Below are 23,572 nucleotides of genomic sequence, written 5' to 3'. Positions count from 1 at the left end.
GCAACTCTTTGTTGCCATCCTGTGGTCATCTGGGTATTGCAGCCCTGATATGGTAGCCCTGTGAAAACTCTTCCATTAAGCCCCAATTCCTTCCCAGTGTTCATGCATAAAAATGAACAGGTTGGGTCCTTCCAAGGACAACCTTTTCTTGCATTAATGCATAAATCAACAACTTATCAATCTATCTATCTGCCCCAGGACAAAATTCTTTTTACACCTGGGAAGCAGAAGCGGAACTGTGGCTTCAGCTTGACAGAACCTCAAGCAGGTTCTGCAAAAAGACCTGGTGGGACACTTCCACCCAGCTGCTCTTGCAACGGTGGCTGGTATTAAAATGGCTTTAAGGCATGGTCTCTGACTAATGTCTTGAAATGATAGTTAAAATCTTTTCAATCAATATGGCAGTTTTCTGTGCTGTGGGGAGTGTTGGGAATTCTAACACATCTGAAGAACATCAGTACAATTCGGTGTACGTTTACTAAGGAATACACTTCTCTGGATTTATTAAACAAAGGTAAATGGGCATTAATTTGCTCCCTTAATAGCCTTAAAAGCAATTTGAGGAATTTAATGTGAATGCTGCATAAGGAGAAACTGTCTCTTGGTACAGCTGTTTGTTGGATTTCCCAAGAGAGAAAATACATAGAGTATAGTGCAATATTATAGATATATTAGTGTCTCCCAGGAACACATTTGTACAGTACAAGTTTCTAAAGGAACTCAAGAAGTAACATGAAGAATCTGCCTCCCCCGCCAACCCCAGGTAAATTCTTGAAAGTGGTTTGAGCACCTCTGCTCAAGAAGTGCATAATTTTGGATAGATAGTTGGAGTTAACAGAGGATACAAAGGGTACCTTAAGACCAAGGTGCTTTTCTTAGTTAGGAAGGACCATAAGACTTTTGGAGTGGAAGAATATACTATAGATCTCTTTTTAAATTGGTGATATTTGGATAATACTGTTTTGAAAAAGTGTTGTAGGATATGGATTCGTAATAACAGAAAGCATCAAGGATATCTATTGTAATAGCTGGATCAATAAGGATGTCCAAAAAAGACGTTTCTAGACTTGTTGCTTTCCAGCATTTCACTTCTGAATGCATTTCTAATGCAAAACATATTTTTTTCATTGTAATAAATTGCCCTTCAATATTTCTTTCCAATTTCTTACACAAGAATAACAACTTTATGGCCAAAAGATTCACAACTCAAATTTGAAACATTTTTTTAATTCTGTTTTTTTATAACCACAGACTTGATTTTAATGATCCCTGCTATCCTTTTAAAATTTCATGGCATGTATCATATTTAGCAGTAATACAGAGTATGTGCAGAACTCATAAAATTGGAAGTTGGTGTTTATCTTAACTCTATTAGGAAAAAATTAGGCTGCGAGAGCTGGACCATAAGGAAGGCTGAGAGAAGGAAGATAGATGCTTTCGAACTGTGGTGTTGGAGGAAAATTCTGAGGGTGCCTTGGACTGCAAGAAGATCAAACCAGTCCCTACTCCAGGAAATAAAGCCAGACTGCTCACTTGCGGGAATGATACTAAAGGCAAAACTGAAATACTTTGGCCACATAATGAGAAGACAGGACACCCTGGAGAAGATGCTGATGCTGGGGAGAGTGGAAGGCAAAAGGAAGAGGGGCCGACCAAGGGCAAGGTGGATGGATGATATTCTAGAGGTGACGGACTCGTCCCTGGGGGAGCTGGGGGTGTTGATGACCGACAGGAAGCTCTGGCGAGGGCTGGCCCATGAAGTCACGAGTCAGAAGCGACTAAACAAATAAACAATAATTAGGAAAAAAAAAAGCTTTTACAAACCACTTATGATCACTTGATTATCAATCTTCAAATCTTGCTATATTTTATATAAGGCAGCTTTTAAAAAACAATTATCCAGTTTTTCCATTATGTTTCTAATACTTTAACAAGTGCATATATTCAAATGAGCTAACGGTTATCAATAAAATTATATTTTTCTGTTTCTCAATCTTGCAAGGAAGAGATACTGAAATATATTCCTAAATTAGTATAAACTGTATGTATTCTTTCAATACTCATTTAAAAAAATAATAAATGGTGCTTCTTTCAGGGGTGGCAAAAAACCCAACAATATTAAGTCAAGTGAGAGCCAAGTGGGATTTGACATGATTAGTACTTTAATGAGTGACAACCAGGAGATCCCAGGGCTGTGTTCAAAACTGGAAACTATCCCAGAATATCCCAGAAGAAGCAATTGCAAATAATGTCTGTATTATTGCCAAGAAAATAGCATGGCCGTGGCTGGGTGGTCACCAGGAGTTTTGCTTTATGCTGAAAGTAGAATACACTGTAATAATCTTTGGCTTGGCCAAGTGGGGGCCAGTGGCTTAAGACCTGGATGTGACCCTCAGAACTACAGGCAGCCTTGCTTATTCTTAAGCAGCATGATCAGAAGTAAGAAGTCTCTGGTTTCCTGCTGCCATTGATGGAAAGAATCATTTTAGTTTCTGTTGGCAAGTTGATATCTACATGGGTTCTTCACCTTTTTGTGCCGTGGACCCCTTTGAAAATCTGAGAAACCTACAGAAACCTGGAGGGTCTGGTGAAACGTATGGACCTCTTCTCTGCTAAATTTCAGTTAGAGGTTAGTAAAAATAAAGTTGTAGTTTTTTCCCCATCCAAGTTTATGGTATCTCTGAAATCAGGTTAGGAAACCTTGATCTAAAAGCAATAAAGACCAATGCTCCAGTGTGCCACTAGTAGGGAAGTGATGAAATTGGGTGTCTGTGCAGGTGGGCAAGCTCCCAGTCTGGCAACTAATATAACTTTGAGACAAAAAATGTTCACCCATTGCAGACCTTCATATCTAGAAGACATCAGGGTTTAGGAATGGTTGGTTACTGAATGAGCTGAGAATGGTGTCTGATTCTGCTGTCCACTGCAAAGTTGCTTGCTTTTAAAATTAATAGCCTCTTCCCCTAATCTCTAGGATTTTGATGTGCTTGACAAGAACTCATTTAAAACAAAAATATTTTAAACGTAGCAAAAAGTCTACACAAAGGTGCACCAAGCTAATTCCAATTTATGCCTGTATATTACATTTCTGTAGACAGTAAATGTTTAATGTTGCTCTTACTTTTAGAAAATCCAAGCTTGAATTTTAATACCATTTCCATATAGAAAGGCTTTCCAGAGTTGAGAAATGTCATTAAAGTGCAAAATATATGATTTCATTTGCAGGTCATTTAAATGCTACTCTGGATTTCATACACAGATATTTTTGTGTATAGAAAACATGGATTGTGGTTCTGTCATTTTGTTTTAAGGGCAATATTTTTTTTCCCTACTGGAAAACTTTAATATGCTTCTCTGCAGAAATACATAAACAAGTGTATTACTGATCCTGAAGGAACAAACTGTGCTCCATTCTTTGCGAAGATCTTGTGTGACTCTTAGCTAAGGCATGCACTCAAAAATTTTCAAGTAGATAATCAAAGTTCCTTTGGGACATATTTCTCAAGGGATCTTAAATATACAATATTTATCTTTAAATCAATCTCTGAAGAAAAAGTATCTCTTTATTGAAACACCAATCTATTATCAAAAGATTACAAGGTTAGCTAAGCACAGCATAACACTCACATCATCAAATCACTAAAGCATTTGCTATATCATGGCTTAACTCCTTATTAAGTCTATCTGAATTAAGTACTAATAACAGCGAAAGAGCTACCTATTTTGTGTAGCTGAAATAGATTCTCAATCAGTTACCTTTTATTTTTCTCCCATCCCATCTTATTTCATTCTCATCTCATGTTTCACAGATCTTTATGAACCGATCACCTGAGATAATTTTCTCTCCCAAAATCATTAGGTCAAATATTGTAATCAATGTGTACATTTCTGAGGTAAATATATAGAGTTAAATTCATACTTTTATTACATGGAGTATTTTGCAGTATTTTCTTTTACAAGTTCTTTGTCACCTTCTGGGAGTCTACACACACACACCCCTTACCTTTTGTAACCTTTGCTAACTCTGATCTAACTGATATCTGTTTTAGACACTATGTCATTAGATGCTACTATAAGGAACATAGGAAGTTTAATGTCAGCATACCTGGGTAGTTTATGTATAATTGCACTTGGTCTGCTTTTTCCTTGGAGATCTTGCATATTTAATCTACTTGGATACCCATAAATTTTGGATGAGAAGATTAGTGTAAGATGTGCAGGTGGTGCATTCTATCATGAGAGGCAGATGTACAGTAAAATTGGTTATGTTAAGGTTTAAGGTAGAAACCATGTAAAAATCTTATCTACAGTAGCTATTTACAAAGTATCGTCACACAAGAGTTAAAAATTAGGTTGAAGAACAAATTCAGAGGCTAAAGGTTTAGCATCTGGTGGGCTGTGACTGGCTATAGGACACAACTAGCTGTGTTCAGAGAGTCTGGATGGATGGCAGCCTTGAAACCCAGAGACCTCTCAATATAGCTTAATGTTGAAGGAAACTAACAAAAGAAGATATGCCTGCTAAATAGCTAGGGTGAGTTTTGGAATCTTGATTATATTAGGAATTCAGCAAATCCAGAAATGGCAGAAGAGGAAGATGCTTTCATAGCTGTGTCAAGAACCGCAGACTCCTACTTCATGTGGTGGCCTCCTGGGCTTCACCTTCCCTCTGAATCCTCCATTCTGGATCTATGGTATTTTCACTAATTCTGGCTTGTCACTGGCTCCTTGTGAATAGGAAGGAGTGTAGTGTGCTTTCTTGTCTTGGCAGTGCTTTACTAACATAATAAGCCTTGGCACACCTTATGTTTCTGGCCTTGCTCTTCAGTCCCAAGTTTGTCTACATTCCTGATTGCTTCTTGGTCCTAACTCCTCGTTCCTGACTTCTGACTTACTCCTGACTGTTGTCCATTGTCCAGTTCCTGACAATGTGAGTGTGAAGGAAACCACTTTTCTCAACAACCTCTTTCAGATATTTTCCCCAAACAAAGAGGAAATATAGACTGTTGCTGTTTGTTTTTGAGGCAGACTCAAAGAAAGAGTAGTAGAGCAAAATACATTATTTATTCTCCTTTCCTTTACTGCTGTATGAATTACACATCCATTAGAGCCAAGACTTACTCATTTTTCACTGTCAGCATAATTACCAGTTGCCTGATTTTTACACACAAACATACACACACTTCTGCCCACATACGTATAACAGCTTCAAAAATAGAATTATTATCTCCTTTGGATTCTTGCATGGCAGGTTGCTAATGCTGGTTTTGGCCTGAAGTCAACTTTATGTTTATGGCTTAAATCCTCTCTTAGGTGGTGGGATAGACATAGGTAAAGGTAAAGGTTTCCCTAGACGTAAAGTCCAGTCGTGTCCGACTCTAGGGGGCGGTGCTCATCTCCGTTTCTAAGCCTTTAGAGTCGGCGTTGTCCGCAGACACTTCCGGGTCATGTGGCCAGCATGACGACACGGAATGCCGTTACCTTCCCGCCGAAGCGGTACCTATTGATCTACTCACATTTTGCATGTTTTCGAACTGCTAGGTGAGCAGGAGCTGGGACTACCAACGGGAGCTCACCCCGCCGCGCGGTTTCGAACCGCCGACCTTCCGATCGACAGCTCAGCGGTTTAAGACATAGCAAGTCATTAAATAGGAATTCTGCCAGGCACTGTGACAATAATACTTCTTCTCTTTGATTTCCGGCCTACCAAACAACAACAGTAAGGACAAAAGCCAACAATAACAAAACCCAACAAAACTGGCAGATATAAAATATTTGGAATATCTAAAAAGATTTACTAAATGCCTGGGAAAATAAGAAAATCTCTATTTAGCTCCAAAAAAGACCATAAGTAGGTGCCAGGGACTTTGTGGAGAGCATTCTAGTACTGAAAGTTGCCCTGGTTAGAGAATGAAAGTCGTCTGCCACCTGATAAGATCATAATATGGTTGAAAATAAAGAGTGTTTTTGCCCCGCAAAACTTGGAGAATACCTTGAGGTTTCTACTGCCTTCTGGAACCTCAAGGTTCCCTCCAAGTTCCCAGAGCCTTGAAGTTCCTTCTTTCTCATCCACAAGAGGAGATTCTCTAACTCAGCAGCCAAAAACACCGCAACATAGTATGCCAGGTGCGAACAAGCTTGAGAAATTTCATTATTCTACATATTCTACAGTAGATACTAGTGTCCCTGAGAAAAATGCACTTCCCATGTCTACTTGTGCATTGTATATTCTATAGGACCCCAGTGGATACTAAACAGGGGGACACATCTTGTTGCTGTTGGACTCAGGTGTAAGTGGGTAAAAAGAAGGCTTGGAGATACTTTCATAGCTTAGACGTGAACTGAGTGAATGGAAGCTTAAGAGAAATTGGATATTCCTGTCCTTTTTCAAGCCATGCTTAGAAAGACAGTTGATTTGAGCCACATTAAAGCTAGCTAAGTACATGTTAAGTACAACGGGTTGGATATTTGGAGGAAAAACTAACCTGTTTCAATAATACACAACAACTTGGCTTTTTCCATAGTGCTCGAGCCTATTTTAATGTCTGGAATTGGGTATTTAAAATCATAATCCCCTTGCTAAACTTCCTGCAGCTCTAATCACACCCATTTCAGTTCTGCAAATAGGAAACTGATGCTGGGGCGTGTGGTCTGATGATTTGTGCAAGGCCCACAAATGAGTCCTGAGCTTCAATCTGCAAGATCCACGTCTGAATTCACTGGCTCTCGTGTTAACATTATCAAACATCATATTTGCAGTAATGAAACAATGCCTGGATCTTTCCCCTATTCTGCTCATACAGCTCCAGGTGGTGCAGTTGGCAGTGTGTAGCAGAGGGCTCTCCCATGATCTCTGTTCTTTTCTCTTTTTTTAAACACTTACTCATCTTTTTTGAGATGAAAACCAAGTACGTCTGCATAAGATAAGGCTGCAGTTTTCTTTCAAGTCAGAATAGCTGTGGATTGTAGGAAGGATAGATCTTTCCTTTTCCATATTGTGGGCACAATCCACTACACACAAATCCCAGCTATTTCAGCAGTGATTGTGCCAGAGACATTTCTGGTAGACATCATCCAAGAGTAGCAGGTTCAAATCATCACCTCAGCAGGACAATGAATATACTTTTATAATTATTAAATAAATAATAGGAATCCCATAGAATGCAGTAGCTATTTAAGTATTCTAGGGTTATACGTGAATGATGATTGTAGATATTGATGACCTCTTCCCACAATTATGAGAGGCTCACTTACAATGCATGTAAATGTTCCATAACTTCTTCAGGCAGTCAGCAAAAGCAACAAGGCTGATACTGCGCTGTTTAAATATTCTGAAGACGTTTTATTTATTCATATAGGAGCCTGCTTCATACCAACTGAAGAAGAATTTTATTTCAAAGTAAAAGGACATTAGTGAATGAAGTGGCAGGCAGTCGGCTCTGAAAAGCCAGGATGAGTTAATTTATTCTGTTTTTTGCAACATTTATATATTTTTCAAGGACATGTTTGTTTCATCCCATTTCCACATCAGTGTGCAGGGTTGTTTTTTAAACGTTCCTTCAAAAATTCATATGCATTTTAATGCAGAAGTTTCCTTAATACGTACACGTTGGATACAATTTTATACGCTCTGAATTGCACATTCAGAATTGCCAGGGTGTCGAGCACGGGCATTAGGATTTGATGGATTGATTGATTGCATTTTTATGCCGCCCATCTCAAAATTACTCTGAGTGGTTTTAAAAAGTTTTAAAAGTTCCCTAAGACATTAAGAAATTTGTAAACCAAAAGATAATTGTGTTATGGTTCACACTTTTATTTTGGGAAATGCAAATTGTCAGTTTACACTAAATGTGAAGCAAGTGACTTTATCCTAGCAAAAAACAAAAAAACCCAAAGGTCATCAACAGATAGCAAATAGGCTCAAATATAGGCCAGAAGTTACAAAATTGTTATATTTGTTTTATGAGTAGGCCTGCATATATGCATTAACAGTGTTCTTAAATTAAAAATAAAGAATGAAACTTACCTCTTTAATGTGAAGTTGCCTGAATTTGAAATAATTTTTTAAATCAATTGTTATCTCCCAGGGAACCCCTAGTGGCCTCTCATGGACCCCTAGGGTTCCACAGAACCCTAGTTGAGAAACCCTGGTGTGAAAGCTCAAGGCATCATAAAAATTCTTGTCCCACTATTTTATTCTTACAAGAATGCTGTGAGCTAAGGTACCCTAAGAAATAGTGACTGCGTGGCACAGGGACATTCCTGAGTTTGTGAACTTCACAGTTGAATGGGAATTTGAACCTGAATGCTTAACTAGAAGTCAGCTTACTGTCTCCTAGAGAACTGACATTAAAGCAGGTTTTGGTTTAATTTAATTTGTGATGCAGATGTAAAACCTTGCTAGTCAGGCTATCCATACATGTTACTAGCAAGGCTTCAGCTGTATGTTTCCTCTGTCAAATAAATAATGATTAGATATGAACTTAAGTAATGGATCACAGAAGTTCAAACAAGCTTTGTGGTTGCTACTAGGGACTTATGCAGTCTTCGGAAATCAGCTTCACGAGCTGCATTGCTTGCCAATTTGCTTACAAAGTGCTCATTGTAACCTATAAAGTCTTTCATGGCATGGGATTGGGTTATTTGAGGGACCGCCTCTCCCCAGTTATGCCTGCCCCCATCCCATGACATCTGGCCGAAGAGGCATGGTCCAGGTCCCACCTGTTAAGGAGTGCCATCTGGCCTTTTCTGTCCTGGTGCCTGCCCTTTCAAATATTCCTCCACAGATTAGACTGGCCTCAACCCTTTGTAAGGCCTGAAAGACTTCGTTTTGTCACCAGGCCTGGTGTCCTGTCAGGAAATGGTGCTGAGCCCATACCCTGGGTATGCTGATTTGTTATTACTGAATTTATTTTTACCTGGCTGCTGTTTTTAAGTCTGTTGTCTTTCTTTTTTCAATTTTTATGCTGTTTTTTTCCCACTATCGTTAGTTGCCGAGAGTCATGAATTCGAGATGGGTGGCCATATAAGTTGAATGGATGGTGTGTGGTAGGCTAAGAAGCCAAATTTCACCTGAAGTCATGTTTTTGTGGTTTATCTCTAGCAGCTGCTGGAAGTAATATAGATCTTTTCAGAAGAAAGTCTTGCCTTTGAAAGATGAGGACTATTTCAGTTTTCTCATAACTAAGATAAAGGAGATGCTAAACTACCTTTTCCAAGTCTGGCCAATGGCTGTGATAAATGACTTTCATAATTATAGCTTTTATTCCTTTCTTTGCCATGGCTGAAATGTTGGAAATCAGTATAGCTACAAAATGAAAAAGCCGGATTATAGTTCACCACAAAGTGCTTTCCATTAAAAGGAATCAGTTAACGTTTAGACAGCAAACATTATAAATCCACTGAAGTCAAGAGATCAAATTAAAACTACACCAGTCAAAGAGGAAAATATTAAAAGAACTGACTTGTGATCTGTAGACATCGTTGGGGAGATAAACATCTGCTACCAAGCTTTATTTTGGTCGGCTGCCTCTTCATCCTGCGTGGCCAGCCCTTGTAAAGATTGGAAATATTTTGAAAGCAACTTGTGGCACAGGATTTACAGATGGATGTCATTAAAAGCCAGGGTCTCCATAGTAAAATTGATAAATAGATAGCTGGTATGAAAAATTATTTTGAAATTACATTTTAACATGAGCCATCATTTGTCTGACAGGAGAGCAGCTGTACAAATATATTTTAACTAATCATTAATTGATATTAAATTCAAGTCATTTTCATTATTAAGAGTCCACCTCAAAGAATTGTTAAATAGTAACTATTTTTAATAATTTTTAATAAAATATGATTTCTAGCCCATCATTTATCTCCCATAATAGTTTCTCTTCCTCTGAAATGCAATCAGTTTATTTAAAGTAATTCTCTCTGTGTTGGTTTAACAGCATATTTCTATTTTCTTTAAACCATTATTCTACAGTACTTGTTGGGCTTAAATATAAAAGTGGCATCTATAATTGGACAAGTGCCAGCATTTTTATATAGTTAAATAAGCCTGATAAAGAATCTTAGTTTTATTATATTAATTGAAAAAACATTAATATTGACCAGCCTCTTCTAGAGCTCTTTACTACATAATCATACTTATGCAAAAAATTGATTTGTGGCAAATGACAAAGCCAATAACTTCCTGCTTCATCATTATCTATTGTTATTTAGACGATAATAGGTTGCAAATAACATTTATTATCTTGTCTTCTTTATCAGGTATGGTCATTATCTTTGCTTCAGCTTGCTGACACTGAACATCTACCTTTATTTCATCTCTTGGTCTAAGTATTTCCCAACCCTGGCAACTTCCAGATGTGAGAATTTCAATTCCCATAATTTCTTAGCCATTGTGGCCATTGCTAGTAATTCAGAGGATTGAAGTCCATGTCACTTGCAGTCATCCAAGTTGGGAAACATTGCCTTTCAAAATTCTGTCTAGCTTTGATCTACCCTGTGCCTACCTCTGCTAAATAGCAGAGAAACAGATTTATCTTGCCTGGTTCAGGTTTAGACCTGGACACTCAACCTCTGGTCAGTGTATCATTCTGTACCATTGACCTGAAGTTAGCATTTGATACAATTCTCAGAGAAAGTTTGTGGAGGCAACTTCATGTGACTTCCTCTTACTCTGACAGATCATGCTACTTCATGAGAATACTTACATGAATGTTAAATACGATACCAGTGGAATCCTTGCTGATCTTATTCCCATCACAATGGGAGTTTAACGGGGTTGCATCCTTGTCCCATTAGTCTTTAACTTCTATTTTAATACTGTTATTCAGGCTCTGTCACATAACACATTTCATGCACCAGAACTGACACACTGACCCATCCCTACATTACTGTATGTTGATGATGGTGCCATTTTTCTGTCTCAAGTAGAAATTCAGCAAAGCCTCCGAGTATTGTCTAAGTTCTGCTAGCAAGAAAGGCTTACAATCAATTATTTAAAAACAAAGGTATTTTCTAAAAGATGTTCCAAATGCTGTCATAAATCGCAAATCAGTGCACTAGAACAAACCAATAGAACAAACCCAGTTTCTGAAATACCTACATACCACTATCACTCATCCTCTACATGCAAGCATCCATTTTATTGATTAGTCATTTGGCCATATCAACAAGCAATAAAATAGTACAAAGTAAGGCAGAAGTAGAAAATACAATATCACTGATAAATAATAATGAAACAGAAATAATCTGCACAGAAGCAGCATCAAATTGGTGAAGTCTTATCTCACACACTTGTGATAATCAGGTATGTTAGCCATAAAGGCAACAGTCCCACCCCAGTGGCAATTTTAGAGCTATGGGAACCTTTTACTCTATGAGGCACAGTGCTGCTGTTATAAAGATATAATGATCCTAGTAGTAGTTCAGTCTAGATTAATGAGAACAATTCTCCATGGTCTTGGATTCATCTCTAATGCTTTATTGAAACTTGAACTAAGATCTCTAACTCCTCACGTGTGATTTTGCCGTTTGTGATATGATTGAAATTAAATTTTGGAAGCAGTTCTTCAACTCGTTCTTTTAGATAAGTTCAACTCTTTCTGGAAGGAAGGCATAGCAAATTATCTTTCTTGTTGTGGGCTGTTAGTCCAAGAACTAATAGTGATGGATCTGGAGCAAATGATTTCCAAGCAACACATTTTAGATCTTTATTTACAAATTTACAGATCCAAAATCCCAATTGTATTTTAGAGATTTTTTGCCTGAACCCTTTTCTATTCCCAGCTGTTTTTAAAGATACTTTCTCCCTCATGCAGAAAAGACTTCTCTTTAACAAGATTTTATGACCTACTGGCAGCTTGTAGAAGAGCAGTTTAATTATATTTCCTGTTTAGATCACCACAGTATATGCTCAGAAGTAACCACTGAATCAAGAGCTCTTGCCCATTATATCAAGATTGGTGATCAGTTCTGACATATCCTCTTCTTGCTGGGCATATGGTCTGGCCTGAGTTGAAGATTGTAGACTTTTTATTAGCAGATATTGCCACTGAAATTTCTAAAAAATTTGCCAAATTTTACTCCATTGAACTACCAGTAGAAGCCAACAGGTGTAAACTTGATTCGATCTAGAAAAGCACTATTTAATATAACTATTGCTGTTTATATACATATATAAAAATACTTTTGTTCTCTCTTATCTGATTTTAATCTTATTTTTTTCCTTCTCTTAATCCATTTTATTGGTCTCACAAATAATATATTTTTAAACCCTGCCTGGCTGAGATAGTTGAAGAGCCTCTTAGATAATTTGGTATCTTGGCTGATAGTAGCTATATAAATTCTATTCTGTCATTTTACAAAGCAGTGTTCAGAAAGCCAAGAACATTTGTCTCAGATTTTCTTTGAAGTTTAGGGCTGTATTCCTGGAAATACTTTTTTTTTAAAAAAAAATGAAGACAGCACTTCAAGATAGAATAAATGTGGACAAAAACAAATGCAGATGTACTGATCTTAAATTCACCCTGTTGTTATTTATGAGGGGCAGATGGATGATAGGGATTTTTTCCTCCAAAACAGGTGAGTTTGATCCTATTAGGATGGGGTGAACCATCTGTGGTCCCTAGTATTCCTGGTATATGATATTTTATCGTATAGGTTGTTTTTATGCTTTTATGTATTGCATACTGCCTGGAATCTGGTAATATGGGTGGCTGAGCTGCCGATCGGAAGGTCGGCGGTTCGAAACCGCGCGGCGGGGTGAGCTCCCGTTGCTCGTCCCAGCTCCTGCTCACCTAGCAGTTCGAAAACATGCAAATGTGAGTAGATCAATAGGTACCGCTTCGGCAGGAAGGTAACGGCGTTCCGAGTCATCATGCTGGCCACATGACCCGGAAGTGTCTATGACAACGCCGGCTCCATGGCTTAGAAACGGAGATGAGCACCACCCCCTAGAGTCGGACACGACTGGACTTTACATCGAGGGAAACCTTTACCTTTACCTTAGTAGTAGTAGAGATGATCTGAATTTGAGAGAAGCTCAGAGAAAACACACAGCAGGCCCATTTCAAGGTTGGATCACTTCTGGACAGCTCTGCACAAGCAGAATCAATGACTCCAGCAAAGACCAAAGAACCAGTGAGTAGACTGGTTCCTCTGAGCCTTTCCAGGTAAGGACATGAAATTGCCCACATGTGCTCCAAATTGCTGCTGCTTGCAAGGAGACTGCAGGACAGCAGTTTTCCATAGGTTTGAGCGCCAGGAGACGATGGGATCAGCCATCTTCCTCACAGCCATGGCGGAACCTTTTAAAGGACACTAAGTTTGCAAACCTCACTTTCTAATCACTTTTGGAAATGGCCTATTAAACATCTTAAAGCTATTAGAGACCTTTGGAATGACAAGTTTGAAAAGTCTTCATCGGGTGACTTTATCTTCAACTCTGAACAAAAGAAAAATTATAAGCTTATGAACTTAGAAGAATTTGAAAGAAACAGCAAAAAGCTAAATAAGATTTTGATCAGAGAAAGTTATAAACGGATTGAAGGTCTAGGTAAATTTGGAATATTCACTTTTACTATAAGATTTTGGAATTAACTATAAAAAGTAAACAGCTTCATGTGGGAAACAGACTTATTTTGACTATCCTGGCTATTGCAAGTCATAACAAAGATAAGTGATGATTTTAGAAATTGGACACAAGAGAGGACTAAAGATTCTAAGGAGAAGAAAAAAAATAACAAGCTTGTTCTTGATATCTGTTAATACTGGGACTTACAAAATGACACAAAACATTATAACATCAGAAATATTAAAGGAGATCTTTGAAGAATGGATCCAGAAATTAGTAACTACAATATCAACACTGTCAGTAATTATGTCTGTTTCTATGGATAGACTAAGTCTAAAAGATGTTGATGAAGGAATGACAGATGTGGAACAAATTTTATCTGACAAGACAGAGAAAATACCGAAAGTGGAACTACAAATGACAGGCGAAGAGAATGATTTAGAAAAGGATGCTTTACTGGATGTGCAAAAGAAACTGGCTGAAGTTTTAAAAATTAAAAGGAAAATACAAATGATAAACCAAGAGAAGGAACTGGAAAATGTATTCTTATTGGATCTACAAAAGAGGCTTGTTAAAGCCTTGGAGAAATCTCTGTGATGGGATAAAGAAGAATTCAAGAGAAATCAAATCTTATGACAATATTTGATTGAATTAAAAATTAATTTAATTCAATTTTTACTGTTAGAAATAAAAGGAAGCAAAATGAAGGAATATAAAGTTGGTTTATTTGATCAAGGTTAAAATAAGACACTTTTTTTTTTTTTGCTGACACCAGGATTCAAAAGTTGATGTTTTATCGATTGGCTTATAGATAAGGAATGGGAAACGGGATGAAGAGATATCTGTTTGTAACCTTACAGGGGGTGAAGAGTTATTAGATTTGTTTATACTTGTGATGAAAATAAGTGTTTCCCACAAGAAGCTGTTTACTTCTTCGTATATTTCTTTTCTTTTTCTTTATTATATTTTTTCTTCTTTCTTTTTTCCTGCACTTTTTATTCTTTTTTCCATTCTCTTCTCTTTCTCTAAGTTTAGTTTATATTAGTTTTTACTATTGTAATTAAACTTCTTAATAAAAATTGTATTAAAAATCTTAATAATTTAGTTATTAGTATTACCTTTTTTTATTACTGTATTGTGTCTAGTGGCATGTTATAGTATGCAATGACTGGGTAAAAGGAACCTGTCCCTCAGAAAAATTTGAACTGGGGCCCCTCCCGTCAGCTGGATTCCTAAGGGAGATGGTAAGGAATAGAGAGGGCTGAGGGTCCAAGAGTCTCCAGCTGTCAATCAAGAGGGTGATTTGATTTGGATGGAAGGACATGTCAAAGGATGTGTCTTGACCAGAGAAGATTTTCCAGCAGGCAGAGGGACTGGTTTCAGTAACAATAATTTCAGCTGACTTTTTAAAGTGAAATGATAAATGTTATTTTATTCTAGTTTTCAAACGTTGCATGATTGACTATGCCCCTCTTCCACATTTCACTAAGTCATATTATTAAAATATACAGAAGAATTCCAAATCAGGAAAAGATTTAACTGTGGCAGTAATTTTGCAAGGGATTTTATTATAATTATTGTATTTCTCATTTCTTAAGGAATACCCAAGCAATTGTTCCTGACACAGTAACCAGTTTAGAAGGGAATTAGGAATATGTTTGCCATTCAGTCACAGATACCTGAAATGATCATTGAGGTACAGGTAGTCCTCCCCTACTGGCAGTAATTGCAACTGGGAACTCTGTTGTTACGTGATGTGGTCATAAGGTGCAACATCACATGACCACACTGACTTACGACAGCAGTTCTGGCAGTCCCCGTTGCCATCATTAGGTGAATCCCACACAGTTGCAGTGTCCCACAGTCGCATGATCACCATTTGCGACCTCCTGCCAGCTTCCCTATTGACGTTGCTCGTCGGAAGCCAGCAGTGAAAGTTGCAAGCGGTGATCCTGTGGCCGTGGGACACTGCGATGTTGTAATCGTGAGCCAGTTGCCAAGTGCCCAAATTGTGATCACATCACTGCAGGGATGCTGCAATGGCCACAACTATGAGGACCTGTCCTAAGTCCCCCTTGTTCAGCACCGTTGTAACTTCAAACAGTCGCTGAACAAGTAGATGTTAAGTGAGGACTACCTGTCTGTAACAATCTTACTTCAAAAATCAAATTTCACTGCCTACAAGTTAATACTTAAAAGTTTGAGTTTTAAGGATGGGAGGATACTTACTGTGTGTCAGCCCCACTGGGTAGACCAGACCAGAAAATGAACTTCACAGGATGACTAGAACTGTACTTTATTGAGGTAAGCAAGTATAACAGAATCTTGCAGGTCTGATTGTGCTTTATCTGTTCTCCTCCTTATATTCCAGTGAATCAGGGAGGTGTTTGAGCTGTTTGAGGTGCTTCTCTTGCTTCCTGGGACTTAAATAATATTTCAGCCCTCTTTGTCTCAGTAATAGTTCTCCCTCACTTTCTATGCTGTGCAATTTCCCAAACTGACTATAGATATTAAAGTTGCCCCTAGTTTGAAAACCATTTGGAAAAAGTGCTTCAGATATTGTGTGCAATTAAATTAAAAGAGTGGATTCCTTAAAGCAGTGGTATCTTTTTTCAGGCTCATGCCCTGAGAAAAATCAAGCTACTTTAATGAGTAATAGAGAAACACTGTTCTTCTGCTAACATGTCAGCCTTGCGAGGTAGTCCAGACAAGAAGCAACCCAGGAGTACTAGCTCTATCCTTATTGTAAGGTTACAATAAGGCAATGGACTAGAAACCAGGAGACTGAGAGTTCTAGTCCCGCCTTAGGCATGAAAGCTGGCTGGGTGACCTTGGGCCAGTCCCTCTCTCTCAGCCCAAGAGCCAATCAGGCGTGGTATGAGAGTTCTAGTCCCGCCTCAGGCATGAAAGCCGGCTGGGTGACCTTGGGCCAGTCACTCACTCTCAGCCCAACCCACCTCACAGGGTTGTTGTGGTGGGGAAAAGAGGGGGGAGTATTAGGTATGTTCACCGCCTTGAGCTATTTATAAAAATAAAAAAGGGATAGAAAATAAATCGTGTAAGTCTGAAAGTACATCTCTCCCCCCTCACCTTTACAGTCCAAGGAACAAGGGAGGGTTCCTTCTGAGACATTTGCCACACCCCCATTCCTGGGCTCAGCTGCCTCTTATCTGACCATTGCCTAGTCTTTGGTTCTTCCTCCTGTCTCTCAAGGTCATTCCCACATGCCATTACATAGCATGAGGTCTGAAGTGCTTCATGCACAGCCCTAATAGATTAGGACTGTTTTCTTTTATACCGGAGCTTTCCTCCAGACTGCTTTTAATTAAAAAAGAAGTAGCAAATACCATCTTTGACCTGGAAACATGAATATCCCAGAAATGGAAACCTATTGATGATGGTCGGGTGGAATGGAAATCAGCCTAAATTATTGCATTTTTATCTATTTTCTTTTAGTCCATTTTCCCCCTCACATTTAACAAGTATAACCCCATTGAACCTCATGCATATTCGTCTCTCACATTCCATCTGATTTAGAAAAAACAGTTATGCATTGAATCAGCCTTCTGTGTTCTATATTGACAAGAAGAAACTGCCATATATAGTATTATTTAAAATTTTAGATCAAAGCAGCTACCGAAACATTTTTCTGAGTCTTCTCATCTTCGTAATGTCCATAAAATGCATCTCTAAAATTGTCTATTGTAAGGCTAGGATATCAGATACACTTTCAAAAGCACCATTCTTTTTGACATAATATTGAGTCCTTGTTACTTGGACTGCCATCTAGTGTAGCTTCTTATTTTGTTTCAGAGCACTATTATTAGAGTCGGCTAGAAGAGAACACTGAACCTTCCTTTGTTTGCAGTTCTTTAAAGAAAAAGGATGGAATGAAATTCAACAAGATTCAGCATTTCTGTGTTGTGTTGCTTTGGGAATAAGGTCCTCATAGAGTTCCATAATTAGTCATACATGAAAGGGAAGAACTTGGAGTGAGGATCTGCATTCTTATTCACATTCTTAGGAAAAGGGAAGGTGTTCTTTGATGGACTGTTGGCCTGTCTGATGAAGAATTGTTGACATCATAATATACAAACTATTTCAATGGCTCTGAGATGAGCCTTGTGACATCGATATGGTCAGATGCCTGTTTCATCTGCGTTGTCCTCTGTCTAAAATGCAAATCCATAGTCCTGTCATGGAAACAACCTGTGGACTGCGGCAGCCATTTTCTTTTCTGACATGGGCTGCCCTGTCAGCTGCATGCTGACTCTCCAAAATTGAGCATGGGTTGAATAGTACACTGTATGTTTTAGCTGTTTTTCATGGAAGGGGGCTTATATTAGATAACAGGACAATTCTCCTTTTGGCTTCCTCACTGTAACTTCAGCGATTTTCCAACAAAATGCAGTTAAGTAGTGAGGAATGTAGAGTTCTGCACTTAGGTAGGAAAAATCGGTTGCACAGATATAAGAGAGGCAGTACCTGGCTCAGTAGTAGGACTTGGGAATAGGAACTGGGTGTCTTAATAGACCACAGATTGTGTTAGCCCTTCAGGGGTAGTCCAGACAAGAAGCACAACAGTGAATACCACCTGTATCTTTACTATAAGTTTACATTAACAGAATCTTGCAAATGTGGAAGTATTTCTCCCCTCCTCTACTTTTATTTTCCGGAAAACTAGGGAGGGTCCTTTCTAAAACGCTTCCCCCATTCTCCTCCCCTTCTGTGGACTGAGATATCTTTTACATGATGGTTGTCCATTCTGCAGCTCTTCCTCCTGTCTCCCAAGGTCATTCCCACGTACCATTACAGACTGCCCATGAACCAGCAGTGTGTTGCAGCTGCCTTTAGAGCCAGTGCAATCTTGGGCTGCATCAACAGAGGTATGATGTTATGATCATGGGAACTGATAGTTCTGCTCGATGCTGAACTGGTCAGACCACACCTGGAATCCTGTGTCCAGTTTTGATCAGTGCAGTATAAGAAAGATGCTGAGGAGCTGGAAAGAATGTAGAGAAGAACAAGAAACCTGGTGAGGTGCTTACAGGCTAAATCCTCTGAAGAACAGTTAAAAGAACTGAGTATGCTTAGCTAAAGAAGAGAAGGTTAAGGGGAGGCAAGATAGCGGTCTTCTAATAATTGAAAGGTCACAGGGAAGAGTGTATGGATTTATTCTCTGTAGTGCCCAAAAGCAATGGATGGAAGCTTTACAGAGAGAGAACCAAATTTGAAATTAGTAATTTCCCAACCATGGAAGTTATTAAGCAGTGTTATTCAGTTTGCCTGTGAAACTATGGGTCCCCATCACTGGTAGTTTTCAAATAACTGACTGGGATGGTCTGAGAATTCATCCCCTCAGCAGGGATTAGACTAGAAGATCTCCGAGGTCCCTTCCAATGATTCTGTGTGTCCTGTGATTTAGATGTGGTATATCCTCAAGGCCTGAACATGCATGCCTGTGTGTGTGCATTGCTTTTTTATGAACATATAAAAGGGATAGCAGGATAGTTTTATAAGGCAAGGTTAAGGTACCATGAACAAATATACCTTCACATGTGATTTACTGTACGTTCAAGGCTGTTCCAAATCTGCCTGATAAATATTAAGGTTCTGCAGATCTTCAAAGGAAACACTTCATTTTCTTTCTTCAATACTTGCGGTAGCAGGTATAGGCTTCTGTGCAAGCACAGCACATACTCAGTGACCTGTTCCAGTTATTGCGTGTCATGGCTGAAGTTAAGCAAAAGCTGCCTTAATGTAATATGCTTGAATAAGAGCCCCTCCATTCCTTCACAGGCCTACCAATTGCTTGGTGTAAGAATAGCCTTAGAAAAAGACATTTCTGCTGGAACAGCAGGCGTGTTTAATAAGTAAAAATGTATAAGGATAGTTGAGATGTAATTTACAGTATAATATGTTGTTGAGATTTATATTTCTTTTTCAGTAAGCGCTTTGAATACTAAGTGGCTGACCAGTCTTGTTTCCAAGTTAAAGACTGGGAATTTAAATTGGGGAAAAAAAGTGTTTTGGCTATTATTGTCCTATAAGTTAAGTACAAGGCTTAAAGGGGGATTTAAACCTGTGTACCACAAATAAACATAAACCCAAGAAAGCTGGAGACAAACATCACTTAATCTCATACAGTCAGCTTTCAGGCTCTCCCTGGGAGGCTGGTGAAAAAACCATGTTAAAAGTCCAGGCAGCTTACAAGATTAAAATACAAATACAAAAAGACCAATAAATCCCCACCCAACAAACACACTCAAACTAACCACTTGATTGGGTCCGAATTGACCTGGGATCCCCAGGCCCACTGTCAAAACCACGTCTTCAAGGCCTTCCAGAAAAGAAGCAAGGTGGGGACCAATCTTATATCTGGGGGAATAATGTTCCAAAGGGAGGGAGCCACCACGGAGAAGGCCCTTTTTGTCAGTCCCACTAGATGCACTTCCTTCATTGATGGGACCTTCAACTTACCCTGCCTCCCCGCTCTGGTGGAATGAACTTCATTTTACAGTTTCAGGGACAGCAACATTTAGCCACCAAGTATCTCCTCAGTACAAACACAAAGGCGTTACAGTCCATAATATCTCCAAGAAGAAAGTTCTGATTCTTCTCTTGAAGAATCAAGGAATCCCTCTAGTTGCAGAAGAAATGTTCTTTGAACATTCTTGTTCATTGTCTGCCATCTCCTCTAGTGGTTTAGGTCCAAAGCACAATGTTCATTTCTTGCAGAAAAGCCCTGAAATCAAACAATTTACACATACCAGCCATTCCTGTTAAGTGCTGAATCTTGATGGCCTTTTTACATTTAGTTAGCTCAATTCAAGCAAGAGGCTAGTGATTCAAGATAACTGGGTTGGGCAGCTGGGAAAGATGCGTGTTCTTTGTTTCTCTTAGCCAGTGTTTCTCTTTTTTTTCCTTTTTTATTAATTAGTAATTGTTCAAGATATAATTAAGACACATGATGTAGAATATAAGACAGACAGAATACAAGTCTAAGAAAGAAACAGGAAAAGCTAAACCAGTGCAGGAATAAGCAAAAAAGCGTATCCGACCAGTGGCTTCTGACCTTTTCCAGCACAGGTATAATAGTACTTAAAAGTTAATCCCTTACTATTAATTAAACATTTAGTAACCTTGTATCTCTCAAATCAAACAACCTTGAAAACTTGAAGATGTGTGGACTTCAACCCCGAATTCCCCAGCCAACATAGCACTTCAATTCTGGGAGTTGAAGTCCACACATCTTCAAGTTGCCAAGGTTGAGAAACACGGCCAGTAAGATAGCAGGGAAGCTGCCACTTCCATCTCCATCTCTTCTTTCAAAAAAATCCTTTCCAATGGAAATTAGTTTTTCTAAAAACTGCAGTGGCACAGTCAGGGCTGCCAGGTCCTGTTCTGCCTTCTTGTAATTCTATTCCTTGTTCACCTTCCATGGGACCATGAGGTGGTGATTGAAATTCTGAAGTGGCCACAGAGACCATATCTAGAGAGGCCCTGCTTTAATGGGGCTCTAGAACATTGTCTTGGTCATAGATGTTGAAAAGGACGGTTACCGTTCAGATGGGTACAACCCAGGAGAGTTACTTGAATTGAGGTGGGGGTGGGAAGTTATTTAGCCCAAAATAAACCTGGATCTGTTTTAGGGCTAAAAATAACCACCTTAAGAATAATGGTCTGAGTCAATGAACTCAGTTTTGGACTTTGCTCAACATGCTTCCCCACAACATGGTTAAATCTGTTCCATGAACAGAGCTATTCTTGTCCTTCACTTCTGCCACAACTAGGCATAAGGACTGATCTGCATGACTGAATGTGGTGCACTAACCAAGGAAAGGAATGCATGGTTGCTCCCAGCCCACCGAGAAGATAGTTGCTTGCTCATTTTTTCCTGTCCCCCTCTAGCCCAAGTGACAGGAAAAATGGTGCAACTGTGGTATTTTGTTTTGTTTTTCACTGGTCTACCAGTGGGCACAGCAGAAGGGAAAGTGCCAGGTGTGAGGGGACCTTCCTACAGAAAGTCTCTCACTAGAAGTCAGATATTTCAATGGAAACTCACCCACAGAAATGAAAACAATTAGTGTTTGCTTTCCTGGTGTGGATGTGGATAAAGAAGCAGGAGAATTGGAGACTATGGCAAGAGACTGTGGTAAGCATGGTCTGGATAGATCACCAAGCCATCATTGTGAACAAAGCAGAGGAAGGGATTGAAATCCAGAAAGCGATTTCTTAAGCCAATTTCTTTTCCAGCTGGTTTATGCATGGTGGTCAAGTAGCTTAAGGCTGCAGTGCAGAAAAGCCCAAAGAGGTGCATTAATATTCATAACAAAATCCAAAAATTTTCTCTTACAGTTTTGCAGTTAAAATTGGGAAAGAAAGCTGGCATGTGAGTGATCTTCATTTTCAAAGCATTAAAAAAAATAGAAATAATGGGTATTTCTTGAAAAATGATTACTCTCCCTAAATAGGACCGCTTCTCAAATTCAAGGGTTGTTGGCCTTGTTGTTTCCTCTGGAGAGATTAATTTGCTCAACAAGCTTAAAGTCAGATGTTTTCTACTTGTTTTTCCAGGATGTGCTGGGGTCTGGGACAACATTACCTGCTGGCGTTCTGCAGAAATTGGAGAAACGGTGACAGTCCCTTGTCCAAAAGTCTTCAGCACTTTTTTCAGCAAAGCAGGTATTTAAAATGTCTTTCTGTAATTTGGATTGTCATATATCTTTGGTTTCTGTGTGTTTTAAATGTTGGAAAGAATAGCTATTTCATTAGGCAGTATACATATTGAAAGGAAAACGCATTTGACAGCTGCCTCTTAAGACATGTGTTTTAAGACAGGTACAACCACCATCAATCACAACAGGTTGCACGCATGCCTCTTTTGTTGCAAGTATGCAACTGACTGACTTCAAATTTATATCTAGAAAGTAATCCTGAACAATTACAAGGATAATGGATGGTATTTTATAGACTTGAAGGTTGGTTGGTGAAAGGAAATGCTTTTCTCTGATCATCTGTTGGCTTAATATAAGGTTTTAGTATGGAGATAGGGAATTGGGGAAGTCTGGCACAGTATTTGAAGTTCAAAATTATTTTCTTGCATGTTTCAGAGGAATCACAAGAAGGCCCTCTAACATGCCCCTTATTCTAGGATCAGATCTGTGCTTTCTTTTTGTTCCAGTATCAGCCACCCTACCATTTCTTTAATGCAGGAATGGATGATGTACAATATTCGCCAACCACTCAACAGCCCACTGCAAATGCACTCTAGACTTGTGTTTTGAAGCTGTTCTGTCCTGAGCTGTCTTAAGAACCTTTGAGCAGCTGGTCTACTATGCTTCATTCTACTTCTAATGACATTGTCAATTCCAGTTGGCAACAGTGCTTGGCACACCCACTTCCCTCTAGCTGATTACTGTTCAGGTTGCTGTTGCATTCTCAGCTGGTCAGGTCTGTCCGTCCTTCCTTCCTTCCTTCCTTCCTTCCCAACAATAACCAATAAGATAATGGAGTCCAGTGAAGTCCTCTGGCAACCATGGTTTCCCCACCTTTTCTGCCACCTTTTCAATTCCACCCCTTATATCTTCCACTGGGCATCTTTTTAGTTTCTGCCCAGGCTGGGTAACACATGCTTTCCTTCCTTTACCTCTCTGTGCTCACTGCACTGCACTGGTTCCTTGTCCCTTTTTAAAAAAAAAAAATCTTCAGGTTGCAAAGCACATTAGAACAAAGCCACAGAGTTTCAATAAATGTTGCTTTTTTGCTTCTCTGAACCTGAAGTACCAGTTCTTGGTTACCATAAAGTTTCTATGGACCTACTGTGGAACTAAAAAAGAAAGGAACCAACGTGTTTCCTTTGCTTTAATCACTGTAGCATCAAAGCAATGATGGTACAATGGGGGAGGGAAAAAAAGTCTGTGTTAGTGTTAACGAGAGAAAATGGGAAGGGTATGTGAAGGGATCCATATGTGCAAACATCTAGGAAAGCCAAGG

The 23,572-nt window shown here is 38.9% G+C and overlaps 1 protein-coding gene across 1 annotated transcript in view; it reads left to right on the top strand.

Moving 5' to 3' along the window:
• Positions 1–23,572, top strand: part of VIPR2 (vasoactive intestinal peptide receptor 2) — a 67,042-nt gene that overhangs the window by 11,916 nt on the left and 31,554 nt on the right. The window contains exon 3 of the mRNA XM_063303392.1: positions 22,154–22,261. Coding sequence (XP_063159462.1) covers positions 22,154–22,261 — 108 coding nt within the window. The remainder of the gene's footprint in view (positions 1–22,153; positions 22,262–23,572) is intronic.

The sequence above is a fragment of the Candoia aspera genome, chromosome 4, assembly GCF_035149785.1.
Source record: "Candoia aspera isolate rCanAsp1 chromosome 4, rCanAsp1.hap2, whole genome shotgun sequence".
Lineage (NCBI taxonomy): Eukaryota > Metazoa > Chordata > Lepidosauria > Squamata > Boidae > Candoia > Candoia aspera.
This window is presented reverse-complemented; position numbering and strand designations above follow the sequence as displayed.